An 18072-nucleotide genomic window follows, 5' to 3' on the forward strand; every position below is an offset into this window, starting at 1 on the left:
TAACTAGCTAGCTAGCTGCACACTGCGAGTGAATTTCATCAACAGTATGAATGGCACATGCGGGAACGCTGCGCTTTCACCTGTTTACATTCTATCAATTATTTTATCGGTGTGACTCCGATAGAGGGGTATTAGAAGTTTCTCTCAAAAATGATACATGCAAAGTTTTTGGTTTTTAGATGACTTTCCTATTATTTATTTGACTACTCTAAGACGATAAATTTCTAGCCACAAGTCCAATCAAACATGTGTATAATTTTGAAATGATGTGCTTGTACACGGCCTATCAAAGGATAATTTCTAAGCTACATATTTCTGTTCTTCTTTTCTTCCCTTCCAACCATCTCCTGTTTAGCATTGAACACCAGAGTGCAGCAAACCGTCGCAAGGTTGGGCAGCTAACGATGGAGCAATTGAAACGTATGATGCATCACAACCCTATGATGATGATTCCAGTACCAACCAATGGGCAATCAGAACATCACCCAGAACCATCCCTAGAGGGACCCAGCCAGGGGGTCATGTAAGGAAGGATGGGTCCCATCAGAACATCACCCAGAACCATCCCTAGAGGGACCCAGCCAGGGGGTTATGTAACGACTCATCATTCACTCTACTTCAGTTTGCCTTCGCTCGCTTCTTTTAGTTTCACTGACCTACTTGTACATGGATCTTGGGAATCTTTGGGAATCCTATCTAGGGAGACACCAAGGTGGTGGAAATACCTGGAAAATGAAATGAAAAAATATTGAAATTCAAAATATCTCAAGTAGGAAGTAGTTCTTCATCCATTGGTGATTCTACTGAATGTTATACATGTTGCTCTGTTGAATACCTTACTAGCCATAAGTTTTGCAAGGGTTTTATTTTCACTAAATTTTAGGGTCGCAGAATTAACAACTCTTTGAAATGACCGACAATGCATTTGTGAGCATGTATAACAAGTAGCCAGTGTTATTACAAAGATATTACCTCTGCCTGGGTGTCCCTGTGATTGTCTCAAATATTGGCTTATAGTAATACAGTTAACTTTGCCATGTAAGGATGTGCATCGTGGAATGTGATGATGTACTCCGTTACTTTGAAATGGAATTGTTGTTCCTTCTTACGATTTGAGCAAGAACACTGGCAATTTCGGTGGCTGAAAGATAAGAAGCAACCTCATGTGTTCATACATATGGATGAAAATGTTGTAATCCTAGTCTTGAATGATCAAATGATATAATTTGATGTAGCATTAGAAGCTCTCAGAGGGTATGTGGTTTTAATTAGTCATGTACATACATACATGTAGATCAAGTTGCAAGGGAAGAAAAGATGATGTCTTTGATGTACACAAAGCATAGCAAACATAAACATTTTTATTATTTGTTATTGATTTATTTTTATTTTTTATAATGACATTTAATGTTTGTAAAATGAAATATGCAGATTACATGGTGGTTATTCTGTAGAGTGATATGAAATGAGTTTCCTCTCCTCTCAAGTCTCGTTCAGATATGTTGTGGTAATCAACAGCATTTTTGATATGATGGCGTAAGTGTATATACGCCTTCCATTTCTGTAACATTTCTTAAAACACAGAGCTAAGTGGATATAAGCCTGTAATTCACAGTTACCACTCATTTACACATCTAAAAAGAAACCACTGTGTTTTACCGCTGCATATTTGAAGGAACCTGTATAATCCCTTTAGGCTGTTACAATGTGGTAAGGGAGTGTGAATGAACTTGCCAAAGTACATTGAATGTCTCCAGTTTATTTATTCTTAATATGACAATCCATCCACTGTGGAGTGGCTAGTAAAGGCAATGTTGACACCAGCAATTTAATCAAGACCTAGGAGTACATCTTTAATTTTTCCATTGATGGAAAATGCTCCTAATTGAACTTCAGTTGTATTAGTTTTTTCAAAACCTTTATAATCCTTTTCAAAACCAATAAGGAAACGTCTTTATAGTATAGACATGATTCGTACGTAACGTAGGCATGCCTGTTATGCCGTCACTCCACAGGAAATGATAAGTACTATATGTAAACTATCAGTCAATCATATGATTAATTATGGTAGGTAAGAGTCCAGTTTGAAAGAGAAGAGTACATCTTTGAGTACTGGCTTTATGGAAAGCCTGGCAGATGATCAGAATTGTAATTAATGTGTTATATATGGAGTGCTGAGAAGTGGCAACACTCAAGCTCAATCAAGATACTTTTACTATTTATTTCACGTATTTGATGAAATGCTGTTGTATATTTTTTTTTCTCTGTTTAGAACTGCCAATCATGTGTTTGATACCCATCATTGATATCATCCTTCAAACTCATGTACATTTATGCGTATGTATAGCATGAGATCCTCTCTCTGCAAACAGAGAGTGAGTCTTCTGCGTACCTATTGATTAGTTTTTATTTTATCACCAGTGTCACAAATTAGAAATGTGTCATTTTAATGTAAAGTCTGATTAAGTAGACTACTAACTTTTCTTCTACTTCTTTTTTTTAAATGGGATGCAAATACCATTCCAGCCTTGCATACGATATATATGCAAATATGTAATCAATACAATATTAGAAAAAGATAATATAACTTCCAATACTGTACAGTCACTATTTCAAGATTGTGTGGAAAGTTCTAAATCAAGATTTGTCACATTTTACTGAAAGAAATACCTAGATGTTATGTAGCTATTATCTTTGTTAGTAAAAAAAAAAAAAAGAAGCTAATCCTGATTCCTGAAGCATGATATCAAAAGTGGTTCATAATATATAATATGTAATTGTATTCCTGAAAATATGACCGCAGTTTTTCAAAAATCTCATTTAGAGCAACTCATGTGTGTCTTATCTTGCCCCCTGAAGGCTGACATTGCCCCGTTATTGGAAGAAGTGCATCTAGTATAAATCATGTTTGGCCCCAAAATATAATGCTCTCATAACCCATCCCACATGTTTTACATGAATGATGGCTCATATAGAGACCCCAGTATGGATTGCTCCCTCTAAGTTGTCAATGTCCTATATTGACATTTTCATGTCGATGTCTCACATTATTTTGCATGTTAGTTCATGTGTATATGTTTTCTCTCTGTCATGTCAATCAAAATGTCACCCGAGGAAGGCCACATTTATAGTTCCAGGAAACATCAATATAGGGTATTTTTAACGAGGTAGGATTGTGATCAACTATTAATTGCCCAGGAACATTTTCCAATGAGTGCTATAAAACTTCACTGTTGAGTCATTTGCTATCCAGTTATTTTGCGGCATGACTCTTTTGCAAATCTGCAAACTTGAAGCACTCACAAAATTTGTGATCATTTGATGCTTGAGATTATGTTTGGTTTTATATAGGTGTAGACATGAGATGATTGTGAAGACATTAGAACTGCCATCAAGAACACAAAGTGTGAAGAAGGCTTTCAGATGTGTACTTTGTTTAAATATGCAGAATACTCTTTATCAGCTAGTTTCTTTTCAGTAGTGTGTTGAATATAAACCTGATGCTTTCCAGTTTCATCTTATAGGGTTGTAAATGAATCAAATAGTGGTATGTGATGATGACATAAAGAATGCTGCGTTGTGTGTAATATGATTTTAGTTTATTGATTACATGAGATGATTTGTATTGTATTGTTGGAGATGGCTTCCAGCATTATTTCTTTTTTCTTCTAAGATTTTTTCAAATTTCCTTTGAATTGCTTTCAAAGAGAAAATGGGAAGACAGAAAGAGAAGTAAATTGCATTTAGTTGATAGATCAGGTGGATTATGCTGTCAATAAGGCAGAAAAACACCCAAGGAGAAGTGTCGTCAAATTGTGAGATTTATTTTTATTTGACAATTCATATACAACCAAAAAGATTATGAAGAATGATGAATTAGAATATAGATTATTATGTAGATATTATATTTTTGTATTCCCTGCACTTGTTTAAGCATCTTCATTGAAAGAACTACTCCAACAAACTTGAGAATCATACAGGTTTGCACAATTTATTTTCCAAGAGAGAGGGAGACATAGAAATGACACCAGAACGAAAGAGGGTTTGTATAAGAGGATATTTGGTACATTGATATTAAACTTGTCCTTTGTCCTCCCTCTAACAAAGATAAATGGGGTCACGCTGATGATATGGCCATGATGTGTTACATCTAGTTTACAGGTTTATGTAGGTTTGATAAACCAAACCTCATCCTGCTCATCTCAATATTAACCATGGTTACAGCTTAATACTACAGACTTTATTCTCATGATTTTTATCAAGTGTCAAATCTGCAGGTTTGTTTTAATGTAGTGAATAATTCATGTCTAAATATTTTACACTGCTACATGATTTGTAGACCAGTTATGCTGCACAATTATGATGTTTGTAATCCCGTTGTGAACATAAGTAGTATGTAGATCTTGCCAAAGTCCTTTATCTCTCCTCGTTTAAATGTGAGTTTTTAATCTATTTTCCATACTGGAAGTTGTATAATTACTAAATTTGTTTCTCTCCACATGGTAGTTACTCCTCCACTTGTGTAAATGTTTCTTTGACTTGAAATGAAAGGAGCTGATATGCAAAACATTGAAAAACATTCAAAGCATATGCAATTTAAATTGCAGGGGAGGGGGGGGGGGTATTTGTGAAATGTTATGAAATGGCCTTGTTCTCAAATAATGTTATCATCATGAAAGAAACATATGTTAGATTGCTTAATCCTGTTATGGTAGATAGAAATGCCATATATATATGTATATATACAGCATGGGGTCCATTGTGGGTCTATAGAAACAGTGTAGGTAGTAGTTTATTCCAAGTAAATGTACACCTTAATTGTTTGTTTTGCCTTGACATGTAAAATATACCAAGATAATAATTTAAGGATGCTAGAGTTCCATTATTGTATAGGAATACAATACACATTTTGTGATTATTTGCCCATCTCACTCGCAATGTTATTACCATTTGTTGTTTAATGAATGTGTAAATGTGACCTACCGGTAACTGTTCAAAATCACCAATAAGTTGCTAATCTGATGTCATTAAATAGATTAGCATTATGTTACTGATTGCCCTCAGTGTAACATTTGTATTGCGTCAAAATGTTTGGAGCCAGAAGGGCATTAACTGCTTCAACACAGAGTTAAGACCATTCTGGCTCTGAGCGGACGATTGGTTCTTAGTCTCCAATCTCCCTATTGTACTCACATGTATATACTACGCTGTGTTTCAGCTTGGTATAAGATGGTTTGAAGAAAGGAAACTGGACTGAAGTCTAAGTTTACCCATTGCTAAACATGTCTTCTCATCAGGTTTAAGTGAATGCTAAAATATGGGCCTAAGTATTTTATGCCATTTTAATGATTATTATTTATTAGTTTTAAAAAGACAATCACTCATAAGAAGTGGATTTTGATAACTTATTGGTAATTTTGAGAAGACAGTCACACATATCCTACAGAGTTTAGTTTGACTCACTAAATGAATTGCCCAAATGATGAATTTTGTGCAGGTGATTGTTTGTAATCGTATTCTTTTCTGTTAAATTGTACTAATTTCAATTGTTTCTGTCTTAGAACCTTTTTTGTTATTCCCTTACACTGTCTTAGTCCAGGTACCTTTTTAAATATTAATATGATTGAACTCCCATATTTTCACTGTATCCCTCTGTTTTTCTCTCATTTTCTTTTATCTTTAATGAAATCATTTCAATATAAACCTGCCATGTTTTCCTTATGTATATTTTTAAATTACTAACCTGAAAGAAACAAGGAAACTTGTTTTCTGTGATTAGAACTAACCTAACTTATGTCCATTCCATTATTGTGCAATTGTGTGGCATGTTAAGTGTATTGACTAACCTACATGCTCAGCATGCAGATATGTGCTTTCGGACAGGAAGCTATATTTGGAATCTTTTGTATCTATGTAGAACCCCCATAGTTTGGTCCTGGTCTATGTCATTCCAGTTCTATTTATGAATATTGTACTCTTTGCAATGTACATCAAAAGTGAATCAATCTTTCGTTGAATATACATGTATTATGTAAGAATAGATAGAGTGATGTCATTTGTGTATATTTTTCCTTTTTTGTTTGTTTTTTGTATAATATGTTGAAGATACCAAAGAGAGCCCTTACTGTAAAAGTTTTTAAATTGTGATTTTGAGATTTTCTTTCAAAGAAGACAAACAAAAACACATAAACAGAGCCTATCCCCTGATGGAAATACATTGGGCCTTGAGAGAGATTTGTAAATGCTTCCAAAATGCCTTCTAATATTAGCACTAAAGAAGTAAATTCTTAATTTAAGAATCACCCTTTCTGTGAGCATTTCTATTAACGGGGAGAACAAATCCCATGTGTTTATACAAAAGCTGTATATATGCCGATCAGTGAGAAAATCAAACATAAATATAAGAATTGCACTGTGACCAATGATTAAAGAATCATCTTAATTATTGCACACAAATGTGGTCTTATTTTAAGCTTTTTCTTATGTCTCAATTTACTTTTCTTTGTACAAATATTTAGTAAAAAAGGCCAGGTTTATAGTGCAGTAGCAGTCTTAAAATACATTGATAATCATTAGCTAACTTCTGTTGTATTGCTTGTTTTTGTGGTTGCAAAAATTAGTAATTTTGTGAGAAATTGTATGCTAGTCAATCTACTTGGATAAATCTTTTATAGAAAGAACCCAATTATTACATGGTAATGATTTTTTAACTTTCCTGATATGCATGTAATGTATGAATTGACATAGCAAGACAATGCTGCATGTTAAGAGTTTCTATCCAAGTTAAACTTATCATATGATGTGCATTTCAGGTGCTAAATGTATATGATTCAAACTAGCATGCTCAAATTAGAATACATGTTGATATATATCATAACGTTCTTGCATTTGTTGCAGGTTTGTTGAAATGTATACAAATTTCTACCTAATGTCATGCCAACCTGGGGAAAAAATTGGTGTGTACCAAAGTATCACATGTTAATTGAGCAACACCAAATGATATACAACCTGCAGTAGATTGTACAAAGCTTTCAAGAAAAAATGCTCTTCTTCGTTGATGAAAATCTTTAGGACAAATTTTCATTCTACTTTGTTGCGTAGTGTAAAAACAAAAGCCTTCCAAAGAGTAGATGTTTAGTGTTGAGAATGATTTTACACATACAAATAATTTATAGTGATGGCCGACGAGATATTTAAAAAAGCTGTGAATAGAGGAGATGGGTTTGGGCATGAAAGTGTGGATCACAGATATTATGTCCTTATTGTACCTGATCCTCCTCGTATTAATGTCAAGTTGGTTACACCTGATTTCTTATAAAAAAAAGAAATGATTGAATCATGAGAAATTTGTGTTTTGTAATGGCTCTTTTGTTCTGTGTTGTATTTGCCAGAAGTAGTTGAGTAAAAGAGGGAGTGAGAGGAGACAATGTATTTTATAAATGTGTAGTATTTACTGCCCCCCCCCCTCCCCCTGGAGAACACAAATATGACGAGCCAAATCTTCAGGTGGTTAGGCCTAAAAAAAAAAGATGTTGTTATGCCCTTTAAGTGCCAAAACACGGGTCGGTCGGTCAGTTTTGAATGGTTTAATACATTTTTTTCCTAAAAAAAACGGTAAAGGGCAACACAACATCTTTTTTTGTTAGGCCTTATGGATCTAAAATTGAAAAGGGAGCATGGCTGGTAGTGCCCTCAGATCCCTACCATCATCTAAATTCACCAGTGACTCTTGCTCCAAGTTTGTAGGTTGCAGATTTGTAGGTGGTTTTTTATTGGGGGGGGGGGTAGATGTTTAACCAGCATCTGCTATGTCCACACTAATACTTTGTCAAAATACACTCCAAATTTTCCTTGAATAATGACCTAATGAATGACTGATTTACACATGAAAGGAAATGATTCAATTTCCTCCTCTAGGTTAGGTCTAATAGGTGCTTGTTAAAAAAATACTGTATTTGTAGTTAGCCAAATTGAATATGATATAGTCCTAACTAATTTCATCCAAAAAAGCGAAATTAAGACAGCAAAGAGTTATATAAGAAGTTCAGACAGTGATAAACTAACCTGGCTATTTAAAGATAAAGTTCAGTTCTGGTCATGCGATTGCATTGTGAAAGAAACGTTGTGGAATTGATAGAAAACGTTGATCATCTAGCATATAAATATTGGTGTGTACTGCAAGGTCCTGGGATTATCAAAATGATAAGAAATTTGGCCCAGTCTTGGAAAAGTTACAAGCACTGTACACAGAAAGATGTATATGGGACTACGAGAAACGTACGCGATATCTATTCAGTCCAGATAGATATAATAATTTACCAAATATATCAATTAGTAGGCGGTTTCCTGGCAAAATTTGTATCATCACATATTAGTCAAAACATATTCTTTCACATGATTGGTAATAAGAGCTTCCATTTCATTTTTTGAGAGGGGGGCGTTTCCAAAACTGGTTTTTACCTTTAAGCCTTGTTTGTATATGGAATGGTTAACCGCCAAGGCAAAACGGGAATAGTGTGTACTGGTATCACATTTTGGGATCTACGCGAGTACGTGTACGTCTTTTGATCCACACAGCTAATTTAACCCATCCCCTCTCCACTTGGCATTAATTTACACACATCAATAAAGTTGTTCATTTTTAAAAAACCTGAACACTACTGTTCATCACGTCAAATGTGAAAAAGCCTAATTACTGCTTGTTCGATCATTTGAACATTATAGCTAAATATAGAAAATGGGCACAAAAAGTACTCCTAGTATTTCTATGTGGTTGTGTGTGTGTGGGGGGGGGGGGGGGGGGGCTTACATTTCAGAGAACTCCTGACATGTTTATCCAAACATCCTTTCATTGAACTTACGACCTCCCTGCATTAGGGCAGGATTGAGTCATTCTAACCAGAATGAAATTAATAAATGAGTCATTGAACTTCCTTGCGAAGTGTAGCAGAGACAAAGAAGCCTCTTTGTGTGTGTGTTTGTCGTTCTACCTCACCAATGAAGCCATCACTACTTGTACATACTTGGATCTATTACTTGTTGGGTAAACACCAAGACTGTCACTCCCTAGAATCATGCAAGGGTAGTAGAGTAAACTACTGACTAACACTCCTAAGGAGTACCTAAAAATGACCAAATATGCTATTGACTTAATATCTGAGCCTGATCCAACTATCATTTAGCCTCGTATAGATTTATCAAACAGGTTCCAGAATGTTGGCCATCGAATTAGCATCCCCATGACTTTGCAATTCTTGCCTTTATGATCGGGTTTGTAGACCCATCACCAAAATAATTTTTGAAGTTATATCCAATGCATTTGCAAACACCTAACACTTGTACATGTACACTGTATAACATTCTAAGATAGTAGCATCATCCACTCAGTATCTTACACTTCAAGTGACCATTTGTCAATCAACTTTCACAAGCTTATATTAAACTCAGTTTAATATTGAAAATACCCTGTACATTTCTATGAAGCTGCTTTTTGTGCCATCAGCGGGAAGCCCTGCCCAAGAGAGTTGAACAACATGTTTGGACCAAAATTAGTTACTTTGTTCTTCCCGATTTAGAAACAATTAACCTCATTGTAAAGTTTATTTCCATGGAATATATCTCATGACCAATTCGAAGCATTGTTCATCTATCTCTTGGAAAGCTCATGCTTATTGTCAAAAATCTTGATGACACAGAGGGGATTAAATACTCGCACATGCGATACATCTTGTCAAACAACAGCAAATTAGAAAACACAAATACACTTTCATACCGAAATGAGGATTTGAACATGGAATTAGATTCTTCAAGTATGACCATGTGGTCAATTTATTTATGCATATTTTCAGACAGACACACATTCAATTTCAATGTTCCACAGATTGTGCAGAGGGTTCATATTCACTACCATCTCCACTGCAAGTTACACAACAATTACACAGTTAACATTACAATCAAAATCTCAAAATGTATTTAACTTGGTTAAAACACTTATTCACTTATTCATTTTGGATCAACTAGCATTTCATGGGTAGAAGCAGATTTGTGCACAGCAATGCAAAGTTGTGGCAATTTTAGTCAAAATTACATCACTCTTCTGGGGTCTTGATATCATACTCACTACAAAAATAAACATTCTCTTTCATGGATATTCTACAATAAAATGGGACCACCAACTTGTATCCTTTTAGTTCTTATCATAAGTTATCTTTGTTTCTGTCCAATCCATCTACTATCAAGATGTGATTGTTTGTATTAATCACTTAAATACCTGTATTCTAATATTACTTTGATCAATCCTCCATGAGCACACGATCAATGCAATAAAAAGTGGCCAAATGAATACAAGTTGCAATTCCCCATAATGCTGCATCAAAACAATTTTCACAAAACTTCATGAAAATGCATGAGAATTTAACGTTTATTCATCATATAGAATGTCTCACAATATGCATAAATATGTTAAATATAAACCTTGTCTCCATTTGTATTAAGTATAATCATCCAAATTCACCAGGATGATAACACATAATAGCTTTATTTAGTCCTACTACCCATGATATACAAGTAATACATATATATTATTTTTTTCCTTTTATTTGTTTATCAGTGTCATTACTGTTAAAATCTTCTCCTCTTTCTTACACTTCTCTCTTTAAAAGACAACTGTAGGGCAGTCAGTGTACCATATGATATTAGTATTTTTGTTTTTGCTTTACATTTTCTTTGATTGTTTGCTTAAATATAGAATAAGGAAGTTTTGCTTTCAATAATCAGTAAACTCACAATATGAAATAGGAGAAGAAAAACATCAGTGTTTGTGTTTCAATTAAATAGAAGTATGCCTCCTTTAAATATATGTATCAGGTAAATATGTTTCTATTGTTTAGGTTATGTTTGGTTTTAGGATGTTTGTTGCTTCAGATCCTTGTTTGTTTATTGGATCTTCTCCTTGAGGGACTTTGGCATCTCTGGTGGAGGTGGGCGGGGCATGCGGAAGAAGACCTTGACAGAGTCATAGATGAACCATTGCAGGGCAGTCAGGGTACCAATCATGATGATACGTGGTCCCAAACCCTTCCACAAACCTAGCAAATCAAGAGAATGAATACACATTCATAATCAACATTACATTCATCATCACACTAGTTTATTGAAAAAGTATACATGGAGGATGGATACAAACATCAATAATCTCTATATGAATTTTTAAATGCACACACTTTTATAAACTTACTAAAAATACAGTATTGTAAAGTTTAAAGACAATAGTGGGATCACACTCATAAAACTCTACATTGAGATGAATACATGTATTTGATCAATCTAAAAATCATTGCATGCAAATATTCGTAAATATTTCCAACTTTACAAAAATATAACTATTTTCTCCAACTACACTGCACTTTTAAACGTAGGACAAACATTCATGACTTAATTCATATGTCCCAAGCAAGAGCAGCAATCTTGCAAGCATCAAACAAGATTGACAAAATGCTCCTACTGGAGGTATATTGATTTCACACACCAATGACTCAAGCACTTCCAATGGTACACAACGTTGTGGCGTTGCTGGGTGGCTACAACACCTCATGCAAGACACCAAACACAGCCCTACAATAACAAAACAGCTTAACACCCATAGCACTAAGCTGCTCAATATCCACTGACGGAGAAAATATGCAAGGGATTCACTGCTCGCAGATGGAGAAGTGAAATCACAATGCATATATCTCATACAGTAGAAAGAACATCAAAGAACCAGGGTGCAAAGGTGTCAAGTCAAAGATGGATGTGAAAGGCAAGATGCAGGTGAGAACACCACCCTGGAAGTGGATCTAAGGAAGCGTGTTTCTCCCACAAGATACAAGACGTATCTTCATGGAATATAAGGTAGTGGGAGTAAATAACTTAACTAGCTATCACAACTATCAGGAATGATGTTATAATCCAATAGGATCATGTCAAATGATCTGTATATCAGTGAGTGGCACATCCTTAAAATAGCTGCAGAGCTAGCTATAATGGGATGTGAACTACCCACATAAAGTCTTATTCATACATATATAAAACTATGCCTAATCTAATTTATCTAAACTCCCTTTGATTTTTACCCAGACTGAAGAAGAAATTATAGCTTACCAGCCATGCCAAGCTTCTTGGCAGCCTCAATGGCAGTGCTTCCACTGTCCTGGTTCAGCTTAGATACAACAGTATCAGCAGGGTGAGATACAACAGCACAGAATACACCAGCTGCAGGCAGGCAAGGAGACAAATCATCATTTATCTTTAAATATGTTTCATGATATGAGAGGCTTCTTTAGTTAAATGATATGAAATGGGGGGCAAACAAAATACAACAATGTTTCCATGCTAGCAAACATTTCATTCAATATCTTAATAGCACATTATAAATCAACCAACTATACAAACTAGTAATAATTATGCCAACTTTGAAATATGATACATCTTTTCTAAGTTTGGAGTTCAAATCTGGATAACCAGGTTACCTTACCAGAATAATCATCTTTACCAAATACTACTAACAATACAGTAGTATTGCGATACAAATGCAAAAATCTACTTGAAATCTGCCACGAACCAGGGCCGCATTTCATGAAAGATCATAGATATCCCATAAAGACATGAGTTAAAAAATGAACATGGGCTTCAATGGGATGCCCATGATCATGGGTGTCGATCTGTAATTGATACCTATTGTTCAGGGGGGATGATCTATTCATTTATCCCCCCTGAACAATAGGTATTACATAAGGATCGACACCCATGCCAATGATCTTGACTTATGATATCATGAGACACTGCCTCAAGTACCAATATCTTTGAAGAGAAAAGTAATGTACTGTGTACTGTACATACCAATGTAACCGGCAAGGAAGGTGACGACCAGCTGCTCTCCCTTGCTGCAGTCACTGCGTGGCTTGGGAACAACATGCTTGTACAGAGCCTCAACTGTACGTTCAAAGCAGGCAAACTTCATCATGGTGTATGGGATCTGCCTCATCCACAGTGGGGGGAGTCCTTTGTAGAAGCTGATTGTTAGAGCAGAGACAATAGCTGGTTAATCAAAAGCAACATTAGCTTGCCAACACCATGCTATGAATGGCTGTTTCACAACTAAAGAAATCCCTCATCTTATGAATCAAAATAAATATTTCACATAGGCATTCACCTAGCATTAAGTTCTATTTTTTTTATTGATTTTTGAACAACACCTTTGTCAACACCTTCTTATTCTGCATCAAATATCTCTATTTAAATGTTAAAATACACACTTTGATAAACTTATCTAAAATACAGTATTGTAAAGTTTACATTCATGACTTAATTCATTCTTATAGAAAGAACAAAAATATGATGTCCCAAGCAAGAGCAGCAATCTTGCAAGCATCAAACAAGATTGTCAAAATGCTCCTACTGGAGGTATATTGATTTCACACACCAATGACTCAAGCACTTCCAATGGTACACAACGTTGTGGCGTTGCTGGGTGGCTACAACACCTCTTGCAAGAGACCAACACAGCCCTACAATAACAAAACAGCTAAACATCCCATAGCACTAAGCTGCTCAATATCCACTGACAGAGAAAATATGCAAGGGATTCGCTGCTCGCAGATGGAGAAGTGAAATCACAATGCATATATCTCGTACAGTAGAAAGAACATCAAAGAACCAGGGTGCAAAGGTGTCAAGTCAAAGATGGATGTGAAAGGCAAGATGCAGGTGAGAACACCACCCTGGAAGCGGATCTAAGGAAGCGTGTTTCTCCCACATGATACAATACTTATCTTCATGAAATATAAGGTAGTGGGAGTAAGCAACCTTAATAAGCAATGACAGCAATTAGTTATGATGTAATAATCCAATACTATATATATATCTTCTTACTCTCCATTCCATATGATAGGTAAGTGAGTGATTGAATAGACTTACCCATTGAGTCCTTCCTGGCCATAGATCTTTGGTGCTGCTTCTCTCAAAGTGCTGGCGAATCCAGGCATGGTCTGGATCCTAACCTTAGCAGCCTCCATGGGAGACAATGCTATATCAGCAAAGAACTCAGCACTAGCACTGGCTGCAAGGTACAGGGACGTCCTGTACAGGAAGGCCCTTTCCTAATGATTGTCACAAAAATGAAGAAATCATTACCGATTAATCCTAGTATAACTCTTGCCAGAGATTTGCACTCGTTTCTTTAATTTGTAAATCTTTGTACATAACAGAAATGCATTTCATAACGTATTTCTCTTTAGTTTCTTTACAACAAAAAACAGTTACCACTAAACAAACAGTATTTTGCCCCTTACTTACTATTAATGTTTATTTTAGGATTCTTATCCTAGTACAGACATATCTACAAAAAATTAGCACTCCTCCAGACCAGAAGTTAATAATGATGCATATTCAGACTTGCTTACCTCACCAAGCAAGTTGCCATAGACATTCTTGAAAACCTCATAGAATCCAAACTTGCAGAGACCCTGCATTGAGTAGCCGATGAATGTAGGTGCCCATCCCTTGGCCAGAGCACGGAAACCTTCTTCTGCTACTGTCAACCTGAAGCCTTGGAAGATGCCCTTGTACTTGGTTGGATCAACCTGCATATTATATGGCAAATTTGTTAACACAGCTCAGAATGTTTACCGGTACAAATCATGTTGCTTAGGTTTTGAGCAATGCAGTACGCACAGCTTCATTACACAATAAATTCCAAGGTAAATATGACATAAAATAATGTGTAACAATTCATTATTATGAATTACCATCATCTACCCATAGATCTACATGTAACATTAATGAGCGTCATGAAATTAAGAACTTTTATAGTCAAATAGTTCACATTTGAACTTTCAATTTGGCCTCTCAATTTTTCAGGATCACTACAGATCAGAAAGCAATGCTTTTTTTGTGGGCCTACAATGTAAGGAATATGGACCGAGTATTGGGTACACATTATACACTTACACATAGCCAGAACACGTTCTCACAGAGCTCTTCTTGGATTTGCTGCACATGGCAATAGTCCGATTTCCTTGTTATCCTCTTTGTTGTTTAACTAGAATTCAGTCTTACTTTTGCAGTGCTAAATCATTCATTGCTCCTAAAGATGTATTTTTGGCCAAGTGCTTTGATACAAATCAAATTTCAACATTTATTTGCCAGGATGAGAATGAAGTGCCAAAGATAATGCAATTGGTCCAAACAAATATCAAGATCCTTTTTATGAGCTCATCCCCCCCCCCAAAAAAAAAACGTACATGTTTATATTTTTTTCGTTTAAATATCCATGACATGAAGATGAATAGATACAGAAACGACAAATATATACATATTATTTACATCTACATCGTTCTCACCTGAATTCTACATTTGACAAGATCTAGAGGTACAACAGCCGTGTGTGTGATTCCACAACTAAGAACACCACCAAAGCCGCACAGAGCATAGTATTTTGCTGACCCAAATTCACAGCTGGTTTCTGTAGAGGATTTGAAAAGAACTCTTGAAGACTTCCACTAAAATAGAGGTGATGATTGCCCTTTTATTATAGTCTATAGTAATTAGTAAAGACTAGGGGTGGTATTCTGAAATCGGTGTTAACTTATCTTTTAGTATGATAGTTAAAGTAAACAATGTTACATGTAGTTGTCATGAAGACACGAGACATGACAAATAAAAAATGGGACAAGTCATTGGTTAATCAGTAGGGGAGCTGGTCTTTATGAATTAGGATTGTCCGCATTAACGAGGTGCTCTCCTACATGTAAATGCGGACAAATCGATTCCTAAAAAATAAGGATTGTCTGCATTTTCACAGACGATCCTTATTAACGATCCGCAAGTTGCCGATGCAAAAAACGGATTCTGCGATGACGCATTTCTCATTGACGCAGCACAGAGACTTTCATGTTATATAAACATATCCGAGGGAAGACAGACAACCCGTAGACGGTGAACTGGGGGTATTTTATTACCCGGAATCCGTTTTTCGCATTGCCAGCGCGCGAATCAATAATAAGGATCGTACATGAAAGTGCGGTCGATCCCCATTTTTTTTAGGACGCAAGTCGTCTGCGTTTACGAGGATATCCTCGTTTACGTGGACGATCCTCATTCTCAGACCAGCGCCCTTACTGTTAATGTCAGCGCAAAGGTGGTTGCATTAAAAAGGATATTTGCACATGCACCAATGATCAGTTTTAGTTTAACTTCATGATGAAAGATAACATCATTTTCCAGACACACAACCTACCCCCCCCCCCCCCCCTCAACTTTCTGTATGACTCATCCACATGGCCACATTCAACTTCAACTTACAAGATGTATTTATTCCACTTGATTTAGATCCGGTATTCTAACTTGCCCCTTATTTTACATCAGTCTTTATTTTTTCTTGGATAAAATCAATACTCACCTGTCGAAGCAGCAACGAGATTTCTTGTGGTAGGTAGTGGGGATACCCTCGATTCTATACTGTTCTCTGCAGCGGGCTCGCAGCTTGCAGTCGAGAGAAATGGACTCGAGAAGTGGTTGCGCTTAGCGCTGTCAATTACTGATTGAAACATCTTGAATCTGAAAAAAGGGTATACATAGATAATCCTCAAATATCAATCTATCACTCCACACAAATAAATTTACTTTTGATTAAGGCAAAAAGGATAAAATCTAGACATTTTCCAAAGGTCGTGTACTTACGTATTGGTCGGTTGATAGGGAAAGATGACGGACGTGTGATCAGCGCATGTTCTGTAAAAACGCCGGTTCCTGTATGTGACGTCATCAATAGAAATGTGAGCGTGCATGCGCAGTTCATGTATGGCGCATGCACTGCATACTGACGTATAATTACGGCTAGTCTTTTACACAGACATTCTTTGGGCTTGATACAGCATGCATAATTATGACACACGGAAGAACGATTTAGACAAGGGAACCTCTTGTAATTTATTCAAACGCATTCGTAAGTTCTAAAGCGTAATATTGGTATTTGTAACATTCCACTTGGCTTTGAAGTTCCATGCTCCGAGCCGAGCTTCCACAGGTGACAGGTGGGGAATTTCGGAGGCCAGGCACCAGTTTCACATTTTATTACAAAATATTAAAATTAATTACCGGCAAAATGTTAGTGTAAATTATAAACTTTATATGGGGATTTTGTTGGGAATATTGCATCAAACAATTTTTCAAATTTAGTACTCCGCCCTTCCTCTAATTTGTGTGCCAGAGATGGTAAAAGAAAAATAAGATCCTGACAAAAACTCAATATTTTAGGAGAATGCGCTAATTTGTGCATGTTTTAAAGTCCCGTTATTTTAATCCATGATTTACAATCTTCGATCACTGCATGTTTTTGTGTGTTTTTTGTATTTTTGCAGTTGGAAAAAAGGATGAAATTAGTACAAATTACACAAGTTTTTGTTCGCTTGTTCGTTACAATTTGATGAGAAATCATTGAAAGGGACATTGAACAGTCGCTGGGATACCATTTTCTGATGTAGGAAATAGGCTAAATCCAATTTCATGCCCTCTTTTATCTCACTATCTGGTCAACAGTTGCAAATTAGCGCTTAACTTTTCGGCGGCTTAGAGCATGGGGTCAAAGGAAAGCGGCTTGATACCAGGCGCGTAGCCAGGGGGGCGGTGGGGGCGGTCGCCCCCCCCCCCCCCCCCAAAAAAAAAAAAAAAAAAAAAAACGCCGGCCAAAAAAAAAAAGAGAAAAAAGAAGAAGAAAGGAAGAGGACGTAGGAAGAAAAAGGATTAAGAGTCGAGAACGGTACAACGAATTGTCTTCTTTCTCTAATAATTTAATGAAACGTCAAAGCTTCCGCGCTTTGCGCGGGAGTGGAGGAAACTGAACGGTACAACGAATCGTCTTCTTTCTCTAATGAAACGTCAAAAGAAACTGAATCTAGATGAGGATTAAGAGTCGAGAACGGTCCAACGAATCGTCTTCTTTCTCTAATAATGCAATGAAACGTCAAAGCTTTTGCGTTCGCGCGGGAGGGGAGGGGGGAACTGGGAAACTCCTCTCTTCCCTGCACCCACCCC

At 36.2% G+C, this 18072-nt stretch overlaps 2 protein-coding genes across 7 annotated transcripts in view; one reads left to right on the forward strand and one right to left on the reverse strand.

Moving 5' to 3' along the window:
- LOC577677 (forkhead transcription factor P) overlaps positions 1-7346 on the forward strand; it is a 46976-nt gene extending 39630 nt beyond the window's left edge. For all 6 annotated transcript variants that reach the window (XM_011685465.2, XM_011685467.2, XM_011685468.2 and 3 more), the window contains one exon: positions 356-7346. In XM_011685465.2, the coding sequence (XP_011683767.2) occupies positions 356-527 (172 nt within the window). In that variant the 3' untranslated portion in view covers positions 528-7346. The remainder of the gene's footprint in view (positions 1-355) is intronic.
- Positions 7347-9796: 2450 nt separating this feature from the next.
- On the reverse strand, positions 9797-16856 carry LOC577743 (phosphate carrier protein, mitochondrial). Its single transcript, XM_777955.5, has 8 exons — positions 16720-16856; positions 16439-16596; positions 15381-15502; positions 14442-14621; positions 13957-14138; positions 12880-13052; positions 12142-12252; positions 9797-11087 (listed from the first exon to the last, which is right to left on the reverse strand). The coding sequence occupies exons 1-8, from the start codon at positions 16824-16826 to the stop codon at positions 10936-10938; spliced, it is 1185 nt and encodes a 394-aa protein (XP_783048.2). The 5' UTR covers positions 16827-16856; the 3' UTR covers positions 9797-10935.
- Between the last annotated feature and the right edge of the window lie 1216 nt (positions 16857-18072).

The sequence above is a fragment of the Strongylocentrotus purpuratus genome, unplaced genomic scaffold (genome assembly GCF_000002235.5).
Source record: "Strongylocentrotus purpuratus isolate Spur 01 unplaced genomic scaffold, Spur_5.0 spur5_scaffold_6, whole genome shotgun sequence".
NCBI classification, from domain to species: Eukaryota; Metazoa; Echinodermata; class Echinoidea; order Camarodonta; family Strongylocentrotidae; genus Strongylocentrotus; species Strongylocentrotus purpuratus.

What these genes read in the sequence shown, in the direction of transcription:
- LOC577743 (XM_777955.5), bottom strand. Translation starts at nt 16,826, where the DNA reads ATGCACGCTCACATTTCTATTGATGACGTCACATACAGGAACCGGCGT. An exon ending in TCTCGTTGCTGCTTCGACAG is followed by an intron (nt 15,503 to 16,438) that starts GTGAGTATTGAT and finishes AATCCTCTACAG; the next exon opens with AAACCAGCTGTGAATTTGGG. An exon ending in CTTCCTTGCCGGTTACATTG is followed by an intron (nt 12,253 to 12,879) that starts GTATGTACAGTA and finishes GCCTGCCTGCAG; the next exon opens with CTGGTGTATTCTGTGCTGTT.